The 25,738-nt window shown below is 38.1% G+C and overlaps 1 protein-coding gene across 41 annotated transcripts in view; it reads left to right on the top strand.

Moving 5' to 3' along the window:
• CLASP2 (cytoplasmic linker associated protein 2) overlaps positions 1-25,738 on the top strand; it is a 142,727-nt gene that overhangs the window by 28,151 nt on the left and 88,838 nt on the right. For 40 of the 41 annotated variants that reach the window (XM_068202833.1, XM_068202796.1, XM_068202713.1 and 37 more), the window contains 2 exons: positions 1,232-1,329; positions 8,455-8,525. In XM_068202833.1, the coding sequence (XP_068058934.1) occupies positions 1,232-1,329; positions 8,455-8,525 (169 nt within the window). Of the gene's footprint in view, positions 1-1,231; positions 1,330-8,454; positions 8,526-12,581; positions 12,737-25,738 lie in introns of those variants that run through there. The other variant, XM_068202857.1, reaches the window with a different exon arrangement.

Raw genomic sequence — 25,738 nt, 5'->3', positions numbered from 1 at the left:
TCAGAAGTTAAAACTAGTAATTGCTGAAAGCAGTTGTTTCTTACAGATCATGCTGAAAGGAAATAAAAAAGTTTTTGACACAAAAAATTACCTCCAGAAGCAGCCCTTATGTGAAACCTGCAATAGTTTGCCAAATTTGCTGAAGTTAACATTATGTGTAATTATTTTCCATTTGGAACCCAAATGGCATTTGAGAACATGCAAGGACTGTCATTAAAATCATTAACATAAGCAAAAACATCTGCAGTGAAAGTCAGGAAGTAGTTCCTAATGGTGGCATCTGAACCTCAGAAAATCTGCCAGTGGAAATGGTTAAAATATCTTCATTTATCTGAAGTTGTGTTTGAGGGAAAATCTATGAGTAGAGTAACGGAAAAGATAACATTGGTAGGAGATGGGCTTATAAACAGGATTGGTCTTTATGCCTAATTTCTGAATGCAGAAAAATTCTTGTCTCCTCTGTGCTGCATAGCACTGTTCTATTCCAGAAAAATTCTGTTGAGAATTTGTCCTGTTTGCTGATCATTAGTAAAGATGTAATTCACATCTAGCTAGAGGAATTGTATGTTTAGTTTGAACTGCTGCGAAGAACAATACTAAATTCATTCCAGACATTTGTTATAGAGAATAATGGCATTTACTAAAATGCATTTTTTGGCAGTTTTCATTGTGATGACCATGATTTAAAATTTTTGAAGAGGCACTCTATCTCCTGTCTTTCCCCTGTTCTTTCCCCTTCCACTGTCTTGCCCTATTCCCTTTGCTGTGCTGATGTCATGCCACGTGATTCCAGTTGAAATAAAGAAAATGCTAATCACTTTGGTCCACTCTTGTGGGCACTCTTAGTCTTCCAGAAGGGCATTGCTGTGTGTCAAAACAGATGAAAGCAAGGTGAAATGACAAGACTGAGTGCATGAGCTAACTTTTGAAAGTATTGCCTGCTGTGAGCAAGTCCTAGATAAAGCACATTTTTTCCACAAATGCCATTCTTACGTCAGATCCAGAAATTCCTTCTAAAGCTGTTATTTCTAGGATTTTTTACCATCTGGGGATGCTCTAACTTGGAACAAATGCCATCTTGATATAACAGTTGTATTTCCTTTCCTTTTCACCCTCATTGTTTCAACTGAATTGGCATACAGGGATACAGAAACTGTAAGATTAGTGGCCTGTCAACAAATGTTGTTTTGACTTCTGTAACCCTGAAATTAACAATTTAAACTGTTCACAGGTGAGAGATGCTGCCATACTAGCCATTGTAGAGGTTTATAGACATGTGGGAGAGAAAGTACGAATAGATCTTACAAAAAGAGGAATTCCTCCTGGAAGGTGAGCTAGCTGTTCTGATTTTGTAATTCTAAGCCATTTATGTTTTACTGTTCTTTATCTGAACTTTAAACTCACTTCAAACTCTGTTTTAAACTTATTGTAATTTTTATTTTGTATTCTAGTTAGTTTTGCCTTTCAGTATAATGTTACTAGAGTTCCTGACTGTGTTGTATGTTTAGTTGATATGAAAGAAAATTAGCCATTGTTTCTATCTTTGACTAATTAAGAAAGCTAGACAGAGCTTGAAATTGTACTTTGTGAGAAAGACTGTTTATTCCATAAAATCTTTTAAATTCCTTGCTAAAACAATTTATACTTTTTAAAGTGTGTTAACCCCTTATATATTGGCATACCACTTTACCATCACCTTCATCTCACTTCTTGATTTTGATAAAGCTGAATATGTCTACTGCTTGGTGTCAGAGAGAATATCAGATGACTGCCTCATCAGGCCCATCTAAAATACTAGGAGCCCTAGTTTTTAATGGTCATTTGTGGGATAGTCAAATACAGCTTGATAGTATATCAAAATATGTATTCACCTCTGGGGCCCCAACATGAAGAGGACATTGACCTGTTAGTTCAGGGGAGAGCTACTAAATTGAATAGGGTGCTGGAGCACATCTGCTATGAAATCAGGCTGATTGTTCAGCCTGGAGAAGAGAAGGCTTTTGGGAGACTTCAGAGCACCTTCCAATACCCTAAAGAGGGCATACAGGAGAGCTGGAGAGGGACTTCTTACAAGGACGTGATAGGACCAGTGTCAAGGGCTTTAAACGGGAAGAGGATATGTTTAGGTTCAATATTAGGAAGCAATTCTTTACCGTGAGGATGGTGAGACACTGGAACTGGTTGCCCAGAGAAGCTGTGAATACCCTGTCCCTGTTCAAGGTGAGATTGGATGGGGCTTTGAGTAGCCTGGTCTAGGGAAAGATAGCCCAGCCCATGACAGAGGGGTTGGAACTGAATGATCCAAAACCATTCTACGGTTCTGTAAAAGCGCCCTGGGAGGAAGGTGTTGAATTTATTGTTTCTCATTCCAGGCAGAGTTCAGCCTGTTGAGACACAAGTTTACCCTATGAGAATGAGAAGTTGCACATATTCTCCTCTATTTAATTATAGTCTTGTTTTTAGACTAGTAATGGATTATATGGTTACCACAGAAATTTAGGCCATATTATTACTACAATTCAAAAAATTAAGTTTCCTAGCAAATAAGTGGAACATATCCGAGAAGATCTTCCTTGCATTAAGATAGGGCCTTGGACATCTTTTGGAACAGGGAGTAAAAGAGTGCAGATATCACAACCTTTTTGCAATGAATGTTGCGTCTGACTGTAACTTTAAGTTCAGTGCTCACCATGTGGTACAAGCTGAGTACATCTTGGGATCCAAATAGGATTAAACATCACAGGTGCTTTGTATCCTAAGGACAATCAACAGCTTCTGATTTAGTTGCAGTAGGTGCCAAGTTGTTTCTCCTGTCTGAATCAGCTGAATACAAAATTCCCCCTGATCTGAAAGCAAGCATGGTTGTATAATTTGCATTTACATAAAGAAGCAAGACTCTACTTGGTGCATGTTAAATGGGTTGTTGCCACTATATCTCCAACAGTTTTGCACCTGACAGTCAGGACTAGTGTTAAATAGTACATGAGCTGAGTGTCAATGCTGTGTCATCTTCAGTAGGTTTCAGGCTGGAATAAAGGGGGGAGTTAAGATTTGCTTGAGTTAAACATGAGACTGCCACTCTCTATCCTTTCCATCCCTGACAGAAAGCAGAATTCCTGTAGTCCCTTCTTACTCCTTAATGCAACTACGGCAGCGTTTGATAAAGCTCAGGAAAGACACATTAGCTCTGTGGTAGCTCAGACTGTTGTTCTTCAGAGGCAGACCTCATTTAGGATGTTTCTTCCCCTGTGCCTGTCAGAGGTTTTCCCTTTGCTTAGATGCAGTAAACTTTTCAGGTGGTTATGCAGGAGCTACGATCTGTGGAAAAAAAAAAACCTTTGATGTAGAGTATCATCATTATTTTGAGGGGAATCTGTGTTTGTGTGTGTCTGGGTAGGTTTTAAGGGTTTGAAGTATTACAGATAATCTGTAGTTCAGACACGGCTGCTTTCAGTTGTTGAGTTCAGCATTAAAGAACTGCATTGCAGCTCCTTTGCTGTAAGTCAGTGCATTAAAAATTACATGTAAACATAAATATTAGCAGAAAAATATATTACTTTAGTGTTTGGTGCACACATGAATCAATAGAATGTAGGCATGTTTAGTTTGCATAAGAAATTACACATTACAGAGCTGTGTGTTGCTGCTTGAATGCACTCCATCCTAGAGCACTGAAAATAAGAGCTCCTGTCTGCTGAAAGGAAGGCAGGAAAGTTAATCAAGCATTGTTTTGAGAAATTGTTCAACTTCCTTAAATATGCAAATGGTATGTACATGTTGTGTCTGTATAAAGCCAAATACAGTCACTACTTTAATAACAGTAGGCTTAAAAGGTTTTCTAATCTGCACCTGGTAGGGTTTGCCTTTGTGGAAAATACTGGGTTTTCTACAGGGCTTTACTGGACCTGTCAGAAGCTAAGTAATGAATAAAACATGGGATCTTACTTTTGTAGTTCAATTTGACTTATTTACAATTTCTTTTTCTTCAGTGCATTTCTCTTCTTTACTGAGATTAATTGGTGAGTTTGTTTATAAATAAAATCAGTGAGTTCCTCTTTCTATTTGTTATATTTTAACTTAGAAATCTGGGATTATTATTAGGCTTTTTGCTTGAAGCATGTACCTTTTCCAAAATGATCAGTATCAAGTCAGTGGTTGGAAATTTGGATGTTGTTTTCCCTTTTGTTATGATTTCTGCCAGAGAGGTTTGACAGTCTTTGGTGTCAGACTTGAAAGTAGTAGTGCTAATATATTTGTGAACACTGAAAATTGATATTATGTTTATTGTTCAGTGAGCCAAAAATACTGAAGCAGTTTTGATCTCTATGGGCCAAACTGAATGTTTTACAGTATGGAATCTGTGTGGCTGATCTTACATGAATAGAAATAGTATAAGTGGCTCTGGATGGCAGTTACTTAGCCTTAGTGTTGAAAGCTTTTATCATTGAGGAATTCATCTGACAAATTTCCCCACTGTTGCTTGAGAAACAGAAATGTGAAAAAAACAGTCATTTGTTTAGTTCCTATGTCTAGGGCCAAAACTTCATTTCCTAAAATGTTGAAGCATATGCATTTCTGAATACCACATTTTATGTGGTATGCACATTCTACTTATCTGTCTAGTTCAAGTTGTAGATGAGGTCCATCTGTGTGTCCAGATGTGGACACATGTCTTAAAGATATTGTTTTTTCCCTTGGAAGGGGGAAATACATAGAAAAAACTGCAAAGTTTCACATGTGCCATTCCTGCTTCAGACTCAGTTTCGACATGAACAACAGACTCGTTACCACCCGTTCTTCTTTATCTTTCAGCTGTTGATAGGGGAGTGGTGCTCTTTTGCCTCTTCACCACAAGGTCCACACTTTTATGTGCCCAGCTCTGCCTTTCATATGAACAGTTGAGCTCCATCAAGCATGGTCATGAATAATAGCTTTTCAGTGTGAAGTGTGCACATTCTGTGGAAGCATCCATGTTTCCATGGGTGTGCCTGTCAGCTGTCTCCTAGCAGTGTACGTACATATTCCTCTTATTGCCCATCCTCACCACAGTATGTTAATATTTTGATTGAGACCTGTCACCTGCAGGACGAGAGGGTTTGGCAGGTTGCCAGGAGCCCCCATTTAAAGTGCTACAAATTCATGCATTCATTCATTTACTGACAGCCCATCCAGAAGTACCTGCTGTCCCAAACGTGTAGTTTTTGTCAGTGGGGATTTTCCCGTCTATATGAGAAGTTGCGGTAGACCTGTCTATGCCTGTTTTGGAAAAGGAGATAATATTTCTGTCCACCAGTGACATGTAGTGACTTCAGTGACTTTAAATTGATTATGATTGCCACATTGAGTTGGGCTTGCAGATATGAGATGTAGGAGTAATAATGTTTCCCTTCTCAAAGAACGTTCCTTATTGCTGGTAAAACTGGTCTTCATCCAGCCCTGTAGAATTTCTTGGATTCCTCTTGTCAGGCTCTCTTTTACCAGGAGCTGAACCTCCTGTAAATATTCTTAAATTGAAGGTGGTTGCAATAATTTTAGAGACTCTCGCCCATACCGCCTTGCTGCCTGTCACCGTGTGAAGAAACAAGAAGAGAAGGTACTAAGATGAGCAGGGTGGGAGGAGAGGGAGGGAGAAACTTGTTGTGAGAGACTTTGCAAAGTAGTAATTACTGATCCTGTAAGCTCTTCTAAAGAGAGGGTTGGTTCTACAGTAGTGCTTTACCACATTGACAGCTGTGTTATAATTAACTCTTCTGTTGTTGTTGCAATTATGACAAATACTGTAGAGGGTGTCTCTGGTCATAACGACATGCTTTGGAAGTTTGAGGAGTGGCAGTACTGTGTGTTGTTCTCCAGCCTGAACCATTGACAGTGCAGCATCCAGTGCTAAAAAATACTTTTTTTTTGGTTGTTTCTAGTTAATACTTTATAAAATATTTTGCCCAGAGTGAGAGGAAACATGTGTATTATTATAACATATAAGGAAGTGTTTTGCTTTTTGCTTCTGTTTAAAACACTCAGGGAAACATTTTTGAAAACAAAGTTCAAAAGAGCAGGAAGTATATTTTTTTCTTCTGAATTCTCTAAAATATTTGTGCCAGGTGGATAACATCAGCTTTACAGGATATAAAAATCAAAGTGAAATTTTAAGGCAAATATGTTAATCTCTCTAATCATATTTAGTTTCTCTTGGGATGACAGTTTTAGCCTTGCTGATACACTGTTAAATCTTCCTCATTAACTAGGTGAACTGTTAATGCAGTGTTTACTATGGAATCCAGTACTTTTGAGGGGAACTCACAACAATCCCTGATAAACACAAACATATGAGGCAAACACATTTACTTCTTGTTATGAAAGCAAGATGCCCTAATGCATTATTATAGATATTGATTCTCATGTGAACTTCTCGCTTCGTACGGTTGAAAGCACATAGCATGTTAATAGGATTTCATGTGTCATTAGTAAATTCCAGTACCCCAAAAACATTTAATTTCAAAAGTTTTACTTTTTCAAGTTGAAGTGCAGAAAACCCCATTTCAATATATACTGCCTTTGATTTGGAAAACTGATCTTGTCAAAACTTGAGGTTTAATAGTAAAGCAGTGACATTTGTGAATTGCTGCTATTTAAGACATTTTGCAATGGCTGCAGTGGTTGGAAATGCAATGGCACTGCAAAAGGGAGAGGGGATAATAGGTCCCAGAGACAAGCTGGCAAGTGTGCTAGGAAAAGATTAGGCAAACTACTACTGAGCTACATATAGTTTTGAGATAAGTTGAGATGGTAGAATAACTGCTGGTTTGTGTGAGGGGTTATTGACTTAAATGATTAAGAAGGTTTTTGGTTGTGTTGTTTTAGATCCTTGCAGTAGGGTAGGCGTTTTTGTGGAGATCCGTATAGTTCTTGTTGTCAGCCTACTAAGTCCGGAACAAATTTGCTCTGTAGTATATTGCTTTGAAGTATTTGGAAAGTAAAAGTAATACATCATGAGAGTCCTAAATTGTTGGAAAGGTTGGGGGGAAGGCTCAAATTTCATATGCTGTTGTCTGTCTTTCATTATTTTATCACTCTCTTCATTAATAGGTAAATGAGGTTTATTAGATAAATGGGGTCCCATTGAGTGAAAGGGATATGCATGTCTCAGAGAACGTAGACTATGGAGTGAAAGTGCACTGCCTCTCTACACAGATCATTGCATGAAAGTGGTGTGTATGTAATGAAATGTTGAAGAGAAATCTCTGTGTGTCCTTGACTTTTCTCCTGGTGAGAATTTTCATACCCAGGTGTAGTTCTTACCCATTTTTCTTGTTTTGTCATAAAACAGTTTGGATTGTGAATTGTAAAGACAGCCTAGCAGCACAAATTTTAAATTGGGTAGTATAGTCTCTGGTTCTTCTGATGTAGCTGAACCTGTTCGGAGATGTGCAGACTGTCGTGTGATTTGCAGTTCATAACTTTGTTCATTTAAAATCAGGATTCAGTCCTGATAGTCCTGGAGCTAAAAATCCCATGTGCATGTTACATATTACCATATTCCAAGTAGTCTAAAATTCAGAGAAGTCTTTGGAGAAATACAAGAAAATATTCTCAATTGTTTGCAGCTGAACAGTGTCAGTACAAATCTGTTGTTAATGCATGGGTCACATTTTTCTGGGAGATACTTCCACTGCTTTTATTGAGTTTCCTGCAGAAGTGATGAGAAAGGGCTGTTGAAGTGTTTTGCCAGCTTTCTTGACTGAACACCATTTTCTTGCCTTGTGGGACTAGATTGCAAATGTAGGATTGTGGAGTTTGGTTTATTCTGAGTTTTGTTTGTCTGTTGCTGTTTACATGTCGCAAAGCATTTGCAGTGTATTCTCTATTGTGACAGTTAAAATTAGTGGTGTGCAGGTTGGACACATTTAAGTGTTCAGTGTATCTTAAGTTTAGAAGAAAGTTTTGATGTTTGGGGTTTTTGTTCCCTGTGAAAGTGCTAACAAGCACAGAGCTCTTTTCATAGCCAAACTGAGGAAATTTTGTGGAACAAAAACTTTGAAAAAAATTATTAATAGTCTTGGAACAAATTAAATAGCAATCCTTTTTTTTCTTCTAAGTGAACATTCCATAGTTCAAATTGTAACCTTTTATTATTGAGCATGAATAAATACATATATATACACAATATGTAGCCAATATGTGCTATTACTGAACCTGAACTATAGAAGGTTATTTTTAATCATGCTAATAACAATACTCAATTTTTGTTCTTTGCTAAGTATACTTTGTTTTCTGTGCATTTCTGTGAAGATGCTCAGCCAAAGAGGAATCCTTTAGGAATTGTTTCTTCATACACTTAACCCCTTGTATATTTTGAATTGCTGCTTCATATATGCTAATAAACTGATTTCTGTTTTTACCAGTAGCCAATGGGATTTCAGAGATGTAAAAATCCTTTGTTGTTTTTGTTCTTTATAGGTTGCAAACAATCTTTGCAAAATTTGATGAAATAAGAAACTCTGACAATATGATTTTAAGTAACGTCAGTGGTGAGTATGAAAGACCGTATATTTATAATCAGCTTTAGATTAATGCAAGATAAGTATTTAAATACCAGCGTTATCAATGTGAGATGGATGAATAGCAACATGTAAATGCTAAGAAAATGAGACACTTTGTGAAACAAGGTTGTGCACTTTACTGGAACTATTTGCTGGATTGTGGTCAGAATACAATTGGAAAAGGTGTTGAAACTGCATGGAAACAAGCAGTGAATATTTAACGAGTTACAGATGTGCTCACTAGAGGATAGAAGAATGCTGCAAAGTGTTCATGTATGGGAAAAAAGATCAGATGAACCTTTATCATTAGTATGTTTCTAAGAGAAAAATGTACTTTGCTGATGATGTGTTTGATGCTTTCTCTGTTAAAATGATGCTTCATGGTTATAACACATGGAGTTTTAAATTACAGAAATAAGAGACTGCAGCATTCAAAGACAATTGTTGAAGTTAAGACTTCATTGACCTTGAGCTCCTTAATTCGTGTATTTCAAGAAAAGACAACCAGTTATGCAGAAAATCCCTGTTGCTTCTTACCGCTTTTTTGCTACAGTATTTTTTAGTAGGAAAATTTAATTTAAAATTGTAAATTATGAAAAAAGTGTTACATAACAGCAAAACAAAGGAGGTGCTGTGGCAGTGGCTTTAGCATAGTCAGTTTTGGAAGCGTCGTTGTCTTCTGCAAGGAATCAATAGATCTTGTTTTATTAGGAAGAGTTTCTGCATGTTAATTTGTCTTTCAAAGTAACTATATTGATTATGGTCTGCTGTATCTAAAAAGTATAACTGTTCAAGAGTAGAAATATTTTGAGAAATGCATATAATTCCTTAATGTCCTCAAATATACCTTTTCCATTTTAAATTTTCTCACCCTTTTCTTGTTAGTGTGAAAACAGAAGTGACTGTAGGTTCAAAGGAAAGTGTTTTTGTAACCTTTGACATAGCAAGAGTTTTTATGCTGCATTTGCTTCATCTGTTCATCTGTTGCTTCCATCTAGGCAGTTTTTCAATGTTTTTGAAAAGGTATTCTTCCATTGTTAGTGCTTTATCTTGGCTTTGTGCTTCGTTATTCTCTGAAGGACAATTTGTATTTACTGCTTGCACGTGTCGATTTAAAGTCACTGTTGAATTCCTGTAGCCTTGGTTCCAACTTTTCTTTCAGGAGCTTTATCAAATATCTCTTGATAAAGGCCAAATTTTAGTGGCTAAATACATCTGTTACAGTGTTGAGGATTTTTTTTTTTGTGCTTTGTATATTTTGTAGGGTTTGGGATGGTAGGGGGGGAATAGGGTTATCTTTCCCAAGGTGGGGGAGGGGGAGGCAGAGACAGAGTGGAAAGCACAAAAACACTTCAACTGGCTTTAATATCATTAAACTCCATAGTGGGCCTTCTTAACAGCAAAAGGAATGGCTTTTTGCCAGGTGGAGTTACTGTCCCAAGTAGGGTGTCTGTACTGATAGGGGTCCTGTTCAGTGTGTGATGGATAGGGAGGAACTTGTTAATGCAACCTCGGAGGATTCCATCTTCTTCATAGCCCTGAGTTGCACTGCTGTGGTAGTGAATATTTGGTGTGTTGACCTAGTTTCTGAGAATCCAGAGATGTGACTTAGGATTCTCTCATCAAATAATACTAACGTCAGTTGTTCAGTCTTTTTATGCAGCATGTACATAGGAAAAAAAAAATGAATAAAGAGTCAAAGCTTGCAGCTTTTAACAACCTGAATACAAAAGTGTTTTCCATACTAGATTGATAGTCAAAACAAATACATATTTAAAAAAATATGTTTGTACTAATATGATCTAACACTTGAGAGTTTTAAAAAACATCATGTTGGTATGCTTAGGTATGTGGGAGAAATACAGGAAAAAGTCTCCTTCCTGCCATCTTAGCACACTGTTAGATTTAATATCCTCCTTTTCAGTGGGCTAGAGGGGATCTAGTGAGAACAGTCCCTTTAGTCTTATGTTACCTCTTTCCTTTATTGAATCTGGTCTGTGATGGAATGGTAAAGAGGGGGAGAACGAGTTACCATTAGGGCCTGACAGATCCTCTTGGAGGGTAGGAGGTGGAAGGCACATTCAAACACTTATGGATGGAATAATTTGGGTGGGATGTAACAAGGACTTTCAAAAGCCAACATATGAGGAGGTACCATGTCTAACAAGGGAACTGGGTAGGAATCTTAGTGGTTTTGCTTGATGAGAGTGGCTTACAGCCTTAAATAATATCCCACTGCTAGCTTGCCTCTCCAGCTGACCCTTGATTTTTTATTTTTTACTCTTAAGATGAGTATAGTAAAATCAGAGATAATTTCTTTAATGTGAATCATGTGAATGAATGAGCTGCTATGAAAACCTTGGGATTTGTTTACAGTCATATTGATGCGTATTAAAAGAATCATATCAGGATGTTTGCCTGTTAAGCAATATCTTATGCGTGCTGCTAGTTTTGCCCTTTCATTCAACCAGAACTATACGTAGCCTTACAAACTGGAGAAGATTCTTTAAAGCATTCCCCCCTTTCCCCCCCCCCCCCGCCCATTTTTCAGCAAGTGAATGTTCATTTCTATGGAAACAGAACTGGCAGCCAATCCCAGCACTACAAAAGCACTTGTTTCTGCTGCCTGAGATTTGTAAATACTGTTTTCTTTAAGAGAATTCAAGCAGACTCCTATATCGGATAGTGGTATCATTATTGAGACAGGGAATTAAAACAAAAGTAGGGAAACTATTAATACTGAGCTGCCTGCTGCACTCAGCAGAATGATTGGGCTGAAGATAAATTGTACATCTCTATTCAACCCGTGCACTTTTTCCATTTTAATATTTAATGGCTCAAAGGACTGGCTTTACAAACACAAAATATGTCAGGTAGGATATGTAATGTTGGTATCATGGTGTAGGGGAGTTGTGTTATGGGTGATAGAGATGCAGCTGAAATACGTGTTCTGGAAAAAAAAGGGGCAAATAAAAATCCATAGCACTAGTGTGTATCTGTTTTTCCACATTACACGATTGTTTTTTATTTCCCTTTGCTGTTTTCTATTTGGAAATATAGTTACTATGGAGACAGTGACGACATACTCTTAATAGAGCTCACCAGTGCAGCACAACATGAATATATATCATTTGGGAATACTGGTGATAGCTGCCGTGATTATTTTATAGAGGTTTTGAGCCGCATGTATTCCTTTGGCATGCTCAATGCAAGTGGTCAAAATGTAGCCACATAATTTTCAATTTCAGCTGCTCTTCCTGATGGCTTAGCATTTTAAATAGGAAAATTTACTGACCAATGAAGTGTACTGGTCAGTTCAAGCCCATTTGGAAGAAAAGGGCCTCATCAGGCTGATGCTTCCACTGGTTTTAAGGAATTTGACTGAGTTTTTGGATTATTAGTACAGGGAACTGTGTCTGGCTCCTTGCAAATGCGTGGTTCTCGTGCTCTGTGCAACAGCATATGTTGCAGTCTGCCTGAGTTTTAAACTTTTCTATTGGCAAAACTAAGTAAGTCGGTAGTACTTACTTGCTACTCTTTTTTATTTTGATCACTGTTGGATTGCACTCTGTATTCTCACCGTGTCACCCAAAAGGTACATTCGGGTACAAACTCTGATCAGCAGCTCAGGCTCTGGGCAGGCTGTCAGTGATGGTCCCCGGCGTGTGTTGCACGCATGCTTTGGAAGCAGTTTTTCTTTTAAAGTTGCGGGAGGGGTTTCCAAACAAGTCTTCCGAAAATTCAGAGAGGCAGCAGCTTTCTTCAACGGAGCCATTTCCTACTTCCTGTATCTTTATTGTTTTGTTTCATTTCGTTTTATGTTACGTTTCGGTTGATCCCTGTTCTGCAGAGCGCTCGTCCTTAACCGAGGCTCCTTCTTCTCCTCTCACTTCGTTTTCCGGGTGGTGATGGGGGGCAAGGTTTCCCCGGGGAGTGTGGGCTGTCCCCCCGTGGCGGGGCCGGCGCTGGCCGGGCGGCGGGGGGACCCGGCGGGCGCATGACGGCGGGGGCGGAGCGCCCGGGGGGCCGGGCCGGGGCCGAGCCGGCGCGGAGGCTCCCTCGCAAGGCGGGACTGCTATTTTGAAGCGAGGCGGCGGCCGTAGCGGCAGGGGGCCGGCGGGGATCCGGCGGGGATCCGGCCCGGACCCGCCGCGTCCTCCCTCCCGCGGCACCGCCGGGCATGATGGCTGTGGGGGACGGTGAGTGGGGACCGCCGTGCCCTTTGGGACCCGCGCGGGGCTGCGGGGCTTCTCGGCAGCCCGGGCGGGCCGGGGAGGTTGGTGTGGCAGGTTGGTATCTTGGGCTGACGGGCTTGGCTTCCGCCCGAGCCGGGCGCTGGGAGATGGATGCTACGTGCAGCAGCCGGAGGGTTACCGGGGCACCGAGCGTGGCAGCTTCTGCCCTTCTTGGAGTTTTAACCGTGCCTGGGTTTCTAGGATGGCCCGTGATCTCAATTATTTACTACTCTGGCAGATTCCGCTGTGCGTTTTTATGTTGGCGTTGTGTTTACCCCTCTCGCTTCGGTGTTACTTGTGTTGGCCACCTCTGCAAGATAAGGCGGAATTTACTATATTGCTTTGTAAACAAGCGGATGTTAACCTGACCTGTTGTGTGAAGAAATTCATACTTATTCGGCATGCCCATAAAAGAAGAGCCTTGCTGCTAGAGGTGGGGATGTATATTTAATAAAGACATGGGATGTTACTACGTTTCCTTCACTCTACAGTGTATTGTTACACAAACCAATGGAAAGTAGGTCAGTAAAGCAATACAGACTATATGGTTGTGTTTTCGTTAAAAACTAGATGTATTTTTATCTTCATGTCACCACTTGGGTTTGCATGTCAGCCAGGTTCTCTGAGCTTAATACCTTGATGACTTTCTATGTATGCATTATTATTTTTAGAGAGACTTGAGATACATTCATTGGACTTGCAGCAAGTTTAGGGATGAGGTAGGATAGCTGTACTTTTATAAGTGACTGCATATGCAGATTTGCATAAATAAGATGGTTTATAAAGATCACAGATTAAGATTAAATCTTTTATCTGAATTTGCTGAAACAGTAGTTGTAAGAGTCCTGAGAGAGACCCTTTATTGAGGTGACCTGAAATGTGTGTTTTTCATTTAGTTCTTTCATATGTCAGAGACTGAAAGAGGTAATGAGTGTGACCAGAGCAGTGAAATTATGTCTGGACTGTGCAGTCTAAAAAAAAATATGGGCAGTTCTCTGATGTTTGTATTTTTGTCATTTGCAAGGTGCAAGGAAAGTCATGGTCTTTGTAGAACTGAATATGTACCAAGCTCACTCTTGCTGAGATTTTTTTTTTGGGGGAAATGTTTTTCATCATCTTTGTTTCCTTCCTGTCAAGCAACACAGTTCTCCATGGTGTAAACATCAATTGTGGTAACTTGCGGATTAAGAATACAAGTTGTAGCATGTTAAGAAATAACTGTGTTCTCTAGGCAAAGCTGTAGGATTTTTGTGCTTCTGTAATGGTTGAGGTTTATAAAGTGAGGGTGGTTGTGGAGCTCTCTTCTGTATAATTTAATTCGTCACTAACAAAGGCACTAAGAACCAAGTACTGTTCAGGCAGTCAGCTGACATTCTGTGTAGGAGCTTTGAGCAATAATGCCAGATACAATTAACAGTGTGTAGGATGATTATGTAGCTGTTGGTCTGTCTTAAAACTACTGCTTACCACATTTACAAGGAATTCAGTCTTCTGATGTTGTGTTATGAAACTGCAAGGGAAAACAAAACCTTAATTACTGTTAAGAAAAGTTCTTAATCTTTTTTTTCTAAATTTAACGATGGTTTGGCTGTGGTCTTTTGTTTTGCAAATATTCTGTATATCCTCCTAATATATGCAACATAGAAGAAAATGTTTTAAGGTCAGTGATTCTGCAGCCTTTGAGAAATGTCTTTTCTCGGCAAAATGTCATTTTGTTGTGGCCAGTATGTATGTTTAACTTAATATTTGTGAGACAATGCTGAAGGCATTGTGCAGATACTTCATAGAACAGATTTTTTTTACTTGTCTTATTTGGTTTGCTCACTTAATCAGCCTGGATGTGTTACAGAATTGTAGAGTATGTTTGGAAATGCTTTTTAGAAGTGGTAATGCCAAATTTCTCTTGAATGCAAAACATTGGCTTATTGGAACTTTCTGGATTTTTTTATTCCGGTTTTCATGAGCACAAGCAGAAATGTAAATAAAACGTGATGCTTAGCAGTTGAATCTTAATCTCATTTCTCAAGTGAAGATTAAAGGGAAGAACCAGATTTTCTGTTTGCCTCCATGTTAACTGTCTCAAGCTCTCCAAGCTATTCTTGGGAGAATGTGGAGGGGGGAAAAAACAATCCTGTGCTCGTGGCCCAGCAAACAAATGGACCATAACTTCTACTGTAGTGAATGCATGCCAGTGGGAAAGCATGCGCTGCCTCAACCTTAAAGGCATTTCACATACTTGTGTGAGTGGAGGTCTGTGATTGCCCTGCAAGTTGTGGAGGCTGCTGAGGAAAACCAGCCAGGAAGGGTTCCATGCTCTGATTTCCTTGTTCCTTGGGGAAGGTAATGCATCTCTGCCATTATCCATTGGTAACCAGATTAGGCTGCTGAGGAGCTGGTGAACAGAATCGCAGTGTGCACATAGTGTTGCACATTCTCTCCAGGGTTTGTAATTCAGCAGCTTCCACTGGCGTTTCCTCACCTTTTTGGCAGTCTGTGCTATGTTACCCTGTGATTTCGCGGGTAAAGGACTGCCTTGATCCCATTTGAACAAGGTAATTAGGTTAAGGACAAAATTATCTGTCTAAAACTACAAATGGCCTTATGGGGAAGATCAGACATAGGTTTTCTTAAGATGTACTAAACATATTGCAGTACCAGACATAAGGTATTTTGAGTGCTATCTAAAAGCATATAATCAGCTTTGTAAGAGGACATATTTGGTACACACATTTGTTGCACTAGTGTATACTAAGTATACTGTTTTGTGTCATATAATGAATAAGCACTTCTTTATTTATTAGTGTATTTTTATGTAAATGGCATACAGTGTAAAGATGTTTCATGACCTTAAGCACTTGTCAGATTTTAGATGATAAAGCATATGTGACTGATTTATTGATAGAAATTATCCTTCTGTCTTACTGTATATGCATATCAAATTCTGTGTTTTGTCTTCTTTCAAAATACTTGATTAATGTATGCATGGTCCTAAAGCATGACAACAATTAATCTTCTATTCCCTGATGTTCTTCTGAGGGAAGGCTGTCTTCCTAAGTCTTTAATCTGATTAACTAGTTTCTGTCAAGTGTGGGTGCTGTACAGCTTTAATATTTTACTTTTGACTGAAAAAGGGATTGGACATATTAACAGTACAGAAGCTAAAGTGATGTTTGAGACATTAGCTTGATTTAAAATATATGTGTTATTTTAGTGTGTGTGGATTTCTGAGGTTTATTTCTGATTTTTCTTATCCTCTGGAAGGAGACTTTTTAAACCAACAGAGTCCTGTGAATGATGATGATAAAGCAGTTGCTACACTGGCCTAGAAATTGGTTAGGCTGTAACTGTGGTGCTTTGTACCATTCAGAGCTGTCTCCTGGGTGTGGGAATATAAAGAATAGCAGAAGTTTTTTGTGTGGGATAGAAGCATATCACTTGTTCCCTTCTCTGTTCTTGTTTGGGCCTGTGCTTTCTTTACCAAGCTGACTGCACCTGCACTGGCTCTTTTTACTTTAGTTGCTCCCCACCACTCCTGTTATTAGCAGTTGGTGGACACACTGGTTTGGGACGTGGCTGTGCCTGAGAGAGCAAGGACAGATAATGTGAGCTGGAATGTGATTCCTGTTCCGAACCAAACCAGTGCAAAGCTACTTTTCACAGTAAGGTCATATGCTACTCCCGGTGATTAACATAGATTCTGAGTTGTGTTTTGTCTATAGAGTGCAAGTACTGTTGCTAATAGCAGTAAAAGAACAGTGGGAAAATGAAGCAGCTGAGTGGGAGAGGGAGGGAATGTGTAAACAAGCCAAGGGCTATATGAAAATATATACTGAGAGAACAGATTAATACAGCAATGTTCAAGACTGATGTGAATAGAAAAAATAATTCCAGAAGAATTCAAGGTGCAACTCAGAGCATTTTTAAAAAACAGCTGCAAACATATGACAGTTGTTTTCTCAAAACCAGCATAGCTTCTAGAATGATAAGTGCACCTGATTTTTTTATATGTTCTAGGATTATAACTGCAAGTTTTGTCTTCCTGTTTTGAAATGACATTTTCAAAATGTCAAGAAATTTTTTGGGTGGTGGTGGTTGTTGTTGTTTTCATTAAACATGAAACATGAGTTCACTAAAAAGATTTCCAAATATGTTTAATCTATCATCCAAAAGTATTGGTTGTCTGGAGTGCTGGAGTCAGTTTTTATTAGCTTTTAAGAACTAGTTATATAATAAAATACTTTTGTGTTTTCTGTTCTATCTGCATGTTTTTGATTATTCGGGACTACTGGTAATATTACACTTTTTTTTTGGGGGGGGGGTTATTATTATTATTTTTTAAGGTATATCATAAAAAAACAACCAAACAAAAAAAACACTAAACCAAAAAAACCCCAATTTGAATTGTGAACAGACACAGACGAAATTTAATGCCTACTAAGGGTTTCCTTTGATAGATGTTGCAAGAATCTTCCACTTGACTGATTGGATAGTTGCCTTGCAGGGTTTATTTTCATCTTTGTTATCTATGAAATACCAGGAGTATTTCCTTACTGTTACATGTTATTTTTAATAAAGTCTTCCTGTGGTAAATGTAGCAAGTAAGCTACATTTGGATCATTTCAGTGTCTGAAATGCCTTCTGAGGTGAAGGGTCTCTTGTAGTATTGACCTGAATGAGAAATTCCCTTCTGTAATATTGTATTTATAAAAGCATGTTAGTTTTAAAGACTTGTGTTTTGGATTTTGTGTCTGCTTTCTTTGCCCAGCTTGTTCATCAAAATACACTTACATAGCAACAACTGGAAAGAGCAGTCGATAACTTGAAAGTGCCTTTTGAAAACCAGCTATGTATGTAGACTCTGACAAGAAGTAACTACAATTTACAACTCACAGGAATTTCCCAGCTATATGGAGTGTAGACAACAAGATTTTCATGGTACCAGAATTTTTCTGGTACCTCTTCATGTATATTTAATTGATGTGAAAATTCCTCTGTTCAAATTGAGAAACACTTAAAAGCCCTCAAAGTTATGGAGCCTGAGGAAAGGTGAGAAGGGTTGAAGTTGTAGAACAAAGCTCGTAACAGAGAAACATTACTTTCTTCAAATTAGGTATTTTTGCTTTCATCAGATGTCAAGAGTTCCATAGTGTTCCATGATTGCCTAAGCAATGAGCATGAGTACATTTCTATTTGACAAAAAATCCTTTTATCATTGTGGATTGTTTTGTTTGTTGACCTGATAAAAGTCCTTTGGTCAATGAACTTACACAGTGTGAGGTTTGCTATTGAACATAAAAGTCAAACTTTCTACATTTCTGTGTAGGTTGTTTTTGTTTAAAATTTCTTTGCATTGTCAAGTCGATTTTTACAAACTCATTAGAAACACTATGAGAAACAGTCTCTGTATATTATTTGGGGGTTGGATCATGCTCCCACAAAATTAGAGAAATGGCAGCTACTAAAGCTGCCTATCCACATACCAAGCACTTCAGATTTTCCAGATATGGTGTTAGTTTTTTAGCTTCCAGGGTGCTGGTGGATGAGAGGCTGGACATGAGTTGGCATTGTGGGCTTGCAGCCCAAAAACCCAATTCTGTCCTGGGCTGCATCAAAAGCAGTGTGGTTAGCAGGGCAGGGGAGGTCATCTCTTCAGTGAGTTCACAGGAGGCCACGGAGGTGATCAGAGGACTGGGGCAGCCCTACTGTGAAGACAGGCTGAGAGAATTGGGATTGTTCAGCCCTGAGCAGAGGAGGCTCCAGGGAGACCTCACAGCACCTTCCTGTACCTAAAGGGAAAGCTGGAGAGGGGTGTTTTACAAAGGCATGGCTTTAGCTGAAAAGCTAAGAATTCTTCTAAAAAAAAAAAAAAAAAAAAAAAAAGCTAAAAATTCTTCTTTGAGCTAAAAACTCAAATTCTTCATTTGAGGTGGTGCGGCACTGGAGCAGGCTGCCCAGAGAAGTTGTGAATGCACCATCCCTGGAGGAATTTAATGCCAGGTTGGGTGGAGCTCTGAGCAGCCTGGATTAGTGAAAGGTGTCTCTGCCCATAGCAGAAGGGTTGGAACTAGACAGTCTTTAAGGTCTCTTAAACCCCAAACCATTCTGTGATTCTATGTTAAGAGGTCCAGTTTGAGGAGACTTGGGCCTCTTAAAGGTACTGGTTTTATTACCCACAAGTGAAATGGCAGCACTGAGAGTAAAGTAATTTGCCATATTTTCTTAATCTCACTTATGACTATTTGAGGCAGAGATCTGGTGGGTCAGTGAGCTGAAAGGCCTTTAACAACCCCTTTCATTCTGTGCTGTGATGTGCATGTTTTCATGTGCAGATACTAACTTTTAATTCCTAAACTACATGGATCTAAAATGCAGAAAACTAAATCTCTCAACATTTTATCTGCTGTGTACTCATATTGCACTTTCTGCTTCTAGGATCTATGTTTTATTTGTCATTCTTCCTTGCTGTTTTACATTTACATTACATGAACATGCAAGTTGAGTTGAAGATACAAAAACTGGCCACACTAAAAACTAATGCAAATGTTAACTGCTATCAGGATCTCTCTGATGGTAGAATTACTGTCAGGCTCTAATAGTAAATCCTAATTTAAGCTCCCTGTTTGTAAACCTTCTCATTGATGTTACATATATCCAGTGCCCTTTCCCTATCACACACACTTGTGATATACATTAAAGATGAATGAACATGGTACATATGAGTGCCTCTCTTACCCTTGCTGTGATGTAATTGATAGTTTGAAAATTCAAGTCATTAAGCCCAGGTGCTTCTGTGTCACTGAATTAAGTACTGGAAATGTCCTGAATTGAATAATTTCTCAGTGGGTATCAATTGTTTGATTGACTTAGCTGCAGTTGGGTAGATATGGTGGTTCTTTTTGCTACTTTTCTGAACTTACATACATCAATAATGCTAGCCATATTATTGCATTTTATGGATAGTGGTTTCTAGATAAAGCTTACTTTTGTGATAAATATATTGGTTTTAAAATAGGTCATTAAATTGACTAAAGAAAATGCTGGTGCTATTGAGAGTTGGATACTTGATGTATAAGCAAAAGAAATTTGTGAAGAAAGAAAATTACTTCTAGAGATGAAATAATAAAGACAGTAATTAAACCAAGCCTACTGAGCAAAGACTGGGCTGTTGGCTTACAGGATATTTTAAATGCAAATAGTGGAGTTTATACAGCAAGAAGATACTTGAAGTGGCAGCTTTTTTAGAGGGCAGCTTAAGCAACAGGGTGAAGGGTTTGGCCACAAGTAAGGTCTGAATTCAGACAGGCTACAACAGTTAAACCATCACTTTTGATAGAAATTATGAGTCTTTTAGGTGTAAAGTGACTCAAAAAAATTTACCGGGCATCGACTAAAAGTTCTGTTAGAGCTTTTTTTTTTTCTCTCTTTTTTTAACAAGTTTTAAAGTGAATTCCCTGCTTTCATTTTAATCAGTGTCTGGATAGGGAAAGTCTCTGAGGGAGTACTCACTCATTTAGCAGAAATCTTGACTGCTTCAGAAGTTACTGTCGTTCTCAGCTTTAATTCTGGTATTTCATAAGAGAGCAAAACATTTGTGCTATGGTAGGTATGATTTACTTTGTGCTAAAATAGTGTAGTTTTCCATCAGTTTCTGTGTTAAAACTAGTGAATCAACTTCTGTGTTCAAAATGTCAAAAACTTCCAGTCTTTGATTTCTTATGCAAGGCAGCTCTGTGTCCTTTCTACACCTTTTTGCCTTCCCCCTGCCTAAAAGGCACCTGTCTTGTTAACATTTCAGTGCTGGACATAGTGTGGTCCAAATAGCACGGCCTAAAGCAGTAACATAGTACAGATGTTGAAGAACAATAACGTTATGTAGTTTTATTTTAAGCCTTGCTGTTTAGTCTTGAATCCTGTTTTAGATGTTGACCTTGTCATGAATTCTGGAGAACTTCATTATCTTTCTCTTCCCTTTTTACTGAGAAAATGGTGCTTCATTTGCTAGTAGGTTGTAGACTGTTAAGTGTTGATTCAGAAGGCTATTGAACGTGCCTCAGGAAGGATGTAAAAAAAGTGAAATTGATGATTTTTAAAGTACAGTGATAGTGACTGCATCTTCAGTTTTCAGTAAGTTTGCTGGGAAATGTTCAGTAACATTTGGGAAATGTTACACATTTGTAACAAAAGAAAGTCCAATTGCAAGAATTTAGAAAGGACTAAATGATTTATTAAGTAATTTAAACACGTGGACTATGGTAATTTTACAGATATTGTAAAAATGTAAAGTATGGCAAGATTTGTAGAAGCTATCTTAAATTTTAATAGGTAAAAATTCGAAAAGTACTTGGGTTTACAGGATATATTTTAGAGCTAGAAATGGGAATGAAGTTTTAATTGGGAGCAGAAATAATTCAGTTGCTTATTTGAGCTTATTGCAGCTTTATTTGAAACCTGTAGTTAAGTATTAACTTTCACCCAGACAGTAGTAAGATAAACTGTAAGACTGTCTTTTCTTTGGGGTTAGGAAAATAACACTGGGGATACATTAAAATTTTTTAAATTATCTTTTTTTAACATAGTCCTTCATGAAACTCTGGAGCAGAATGGATATACTACTAATGTCATTAGAACAGGCCTGTATAAAATGTGGATAATTATTGTGGCATGTGCCATTGCCACTCCTAAATATTTATTTTTTAAAAGGTCTGTTAGGTCTAGTATTTTCTTCCTCATTTTTCTTCTTTTCTTTTATCCTATTCATCGAGTGTCATTCATGTTTTAAAAATGACCAAATGCATACAGCAGAACAAAAAAAAAAACCCAAAAGAGATGTGAGCCTCTTTCTGTGCTGTTACTGATCGATGGAATGTAGAGAGCTGTATTTTGCTTTGCTTATTGAAAAACTTAGGGGAACTTTATTAAAATTTGAGATCAGATCAACAGCAAAATTTAACTGATAAATATTTGCCTTACTCCTGTTACTGACTCTTGCTTCCCTTACTTGCTGCCGTTTTGATTTTTTTTTTTTTTTTTGAAGACACTAGTTCACTGGAACTGCCTGAAAAAATAGCATGTGAAAGAATAGGTTTGGTTTAAGAAGTCTGGGGGATTTTTGAGCCAAGTTTTGTTGTTCTTCAAACACTGTTCTCATTGGGGTTTTTTTTGTTTTTATCTCATCCATCCCCTATGATGTTACTGCAGAAAAGGGAATCTCTTCTGGTAGGAGTTTGAGGTTTTTTTGATGAGCATCAGCGTGTATTGCACAGAAGAGAACCATTTGCCAGCACTGTCATCGGTACAGTTGCTTCCTTCAGGAAGGCAAAGAGAAGCAAAGGAGGTAACATGAAGTAAAGTTAAATCCATCAGCAAGTGGCTTCACATTACTTCTGTGCCTCCCCTATGGTCCCAGGAAGAGCCATGCTCCATCACTGTGGGAAGCAGGCTTTTGTTAGGGCATGAGAATTTGTCTCCTAATGGTTTAGGATCCCAAGACCTGCTGTGGCACAGGGAAAATGCCAAGGAATGATGCCTTGATGATAGATGTGAAACTTCTTAGGTGCAATTCATCTGTCCAGCCATAGGTGTCTGGTGCTACTCAAGGTGCCTTGAAGTATCCACAGTAGCCACAGGAGCGAGTGGGCGTGACACAAGAACTGCAAGAGATCTGTGGCCTTCTGGAATGTCAGCTGGCCACCAGACAGGATGCCCAGGACTGTTTAAACTGGTTTTAGATGACTGTGCTTAGGCAAATGAATCCTGTCCTTTGTGTCAGGACAAACAGATTTGGACTGTATGGAATGCCTGATGTGTAAGGGATAAAAGTTCTCACTAAATGATGTGGGACATTGGCTTGAAGTATGGATTAGAGGGATCAGCTAACTTGATGCATGTGTAGTGCTTGCGGCTTCATTTTCATGCTTGACAGAAGTTGTTGTAGGCTGCACCAGTTCATCTGGAATTGAGCTAATGATCCAGTCCCAGATGTTCCAAGTAATTGATGCAGTCTGTGTTTGTAAGTCACTGAAGGGAGACTGGCAGTGGGTATCTTGGTAGGCACAGAAAAGGGAGAGTGACTTTTAAAGAGTTCATCTACTTGAAGTTTTTTTGCTTAGGCAGGAATTTGCAGTTGTCTCATAAATATTTTGTAGTGTGAAAGAGGAAGTGTCAACAGTAGGTAAAACTAGTATTTGTTAGCAAAGCTTATCATGATCAGTTATTGAAGTAAAATTGAACTATTTTGAACAGAAGTCACTTTAAAAGCAATTTATTATAGATGTAAATATTAAATATACTGTGTTCTCTAGTTTGACTCTAGTCACTCTACAGTAAAATACTGCAAGTTGGTATTTACAAGCCTAGTTGTGTTAGATATATAAGATGTTGCTAATGAAAACAGTATCTAGATTTGCCTTCATTGCCAAATTTAGTTAAGTATTACTGCAGGGGATCTAGTTTTTTCGCCCTCATGGTGTCACTTGAGGATCTGCTTTAAGTCAATTAACTTCTGATTTCCTACTGCTTAGTAGCACAGGTAGAATACGGATCTTGTATTTGTACTGCTGTGTAGGTGACGCTGTGTTTCATTTTTCTGTTACTGACTTTGACTAACAAAATGTTAGATACCAGAATGTCACATTAGTTATACAAATCTTCAAACCAGCTGAGGTGGAGGCTTGAGTTGCAGTAACAATAAACGTATTCTAATTTAATCTTCTTTGAAAATAAAATATTTTTTTATCTCTGGATATTAAAAACTTTAGATTTCTCTCTAGATTCTCCTTGTCACTGGATATATCTTTACATTTATTGGATACATAATTACCTTTACTGCTGTATAGGCAAATCACAGTAAGTAGATTGTTCTGAAGTTTAAAATATTGGGAGTACTAGAGTGTTCTTTGAATATCAAGTCTCATTATAAATGTTTATGCTTTGATCTCTCTTAATACTTCAGAAAACATACACTACATATTTGTTATCTGGCCCCCAAGAGTAATGCTACAAGGCAGGAAGATAGCACATATATCTTGTTTGTTTTTAGTTCAAATGGCATAGTTTGTTTCTTAAGAATTTTAGTGTTTAATGCTTTGTGATAGTTCAAGTTTTGGTCTGTCTGCATGGATTTAATCTTTGGTAAATCGTAAGTTCTGAAAGTGTGGTGGACTTTGAGTTCTGATGTGTCCTGCAGGTTGGTTTGGAGGGTCTTTTACTGGAAAGATTTCTTAGACAACTCTTCAAAGATTTTGTAGAAATGCACAGCAGTTTATTGATAGCAGTTCACTTGGTGCCCTGTACCTGCAGAACATCCTCTATGCTGCAGATCTTTGCCCTCCATTAGAAGAAAAAACTTCTAATGCTTGGATTTTGAATCCTGAGTCCCTAGCTTTTCTTTAATTTTTTCTTCCCCTGCTTCGAAGTTGCTCATCGGGAAGAGAGCTGGTACCCAGAATGAGAGCATTTGTTGCTCATCAGGTTTCTTCAGGAGCTTTTGGCAGTACAACATTCCGGGCTCTTCTCTGTATGGCATGCTTACCTCCAAAACTCTTTATCCACTATGGTGTAAAATACTAGATATCAAGTACAAGAACAATGTTGTGACATTTAACTGAGGCTTAGTGTCTTTAATTTATTGTTTTCCCTTTAAAATGTTCTATGGGTTGATAGCAATTCATAAAACTTTTTAGTACTTTGGAGCTTTGTTTTAAAACACTATTTGGATAACGCTTTCTCGGCTGTCAGGTATATTTGCATACATAAAACTTGATACTCTGAAAGTGTTAAAATTACCTAGAATGAAAATTATCCAGCCATTTTAGAAAGAAAAAAGTTTGCCTCTATCAGATGGCTTTGTTTTGAAATGCCAGTTACATTTAGGCTTTTATGACTTCTGTTGTAGAGATATATTTTGTTTGTAAACTACGTGAAACTAACATTAGAGGCACAGTTTGATACTGAAATACATCAATCCCCATGCTCTCTGTGTTGGCTGTCTGGAGCTCCATCCCTGCTCCCTTGGCCAGCCAAAGGCATGGTAGTAAAGCCAGATTGAGCAGAACTGCTCCTTGATTATGCCCTGGGGAGCAACACTTACAACTGGAGCTGGGCTTCTCTATGCTGAAGTACATGGAAATGCTTTTACAGGAGCTACCAGCAAGTGGATCATTGCAGATGAGTGAGAGTGCATGGAAGGCACATTGTAGGGGAAGCAAATATAATGCTCTCTTTTCATGAAGTGCTATAAATACAGACTTCAGGTTTTGGATCTTCACAGTGTAAGTCATATTTCTGAAAAAGGAATGTCCCTAAAGTTCATTTGGGATTTTGATGGTAAATCTTAGGGAAATAAAAGTGTAAAGGCCTAAAAGGATGGGGAAAACCTCTGGTTTCTTTAAAATACAGTATTAAATTTTCCTCCTTATGTTTATTTAAAAAACAAACAAATCCAGAACAAAAGAGACTCAGATGCATTATCACTTTTGCATAATAGAATTCAAACAGATCCTTTTCAGCCATTAATTTTACATGCTTATGGTACTGTGCTGTTATTTTGGAACACTTCAAGTAAATGAACAGCAATTTTAAATTTATTTTAACATAAACTATGAAAAGTCTGGTTAAGAATACCCATATATCAGTGGTTTAAATCAGTTCTGTGTATCTTTAAAAAAAGCATTTATTTTAAAAAGATGAATTTTATGGGGACTGAAAGACTGCATAAAACTATTTCATAGTGTAGATTTTTAATCCAGTGTTAGCAATCTTCTAAATGTATGAAAAATATTCTTTAACTAGGCAAAGGAATTTGACAGTATTACCAAGAACATTATTTAATGTATCCTCTAATATACACAGCACATCAATAGGTCAAAACATTTGCCTTTGCGTTTTTTTCTGAAATTCTATTTGCACATTTTGGGGTTGAGCAATAACTTGTAAAATTACCCGTCTTTGGTATTCCTTCTTAATGAA

The sequence above is a fragment of the Anomalospiza imberbis genome, chromosome 1 (assembly GCF_031753505.1).
Source record: "Anomalospiza imberbis isolate Cuckoo-Finch-1a 21T00152 chromosome 1, ASM3175350v1, whole genome shotgun sequence".
NCBI classification, from domain to species: Eukaryota; Metazoa; Chordata; class Aves; order Passeriformes; family Viduidae; genus Anomalospiza; species Anomalospiza imberbis.
The sequence above is the reverse complement of the archived record's forward strand: the minus strand, read 5'-3'. Positions and strand labels throughout refer to the sequence as shown.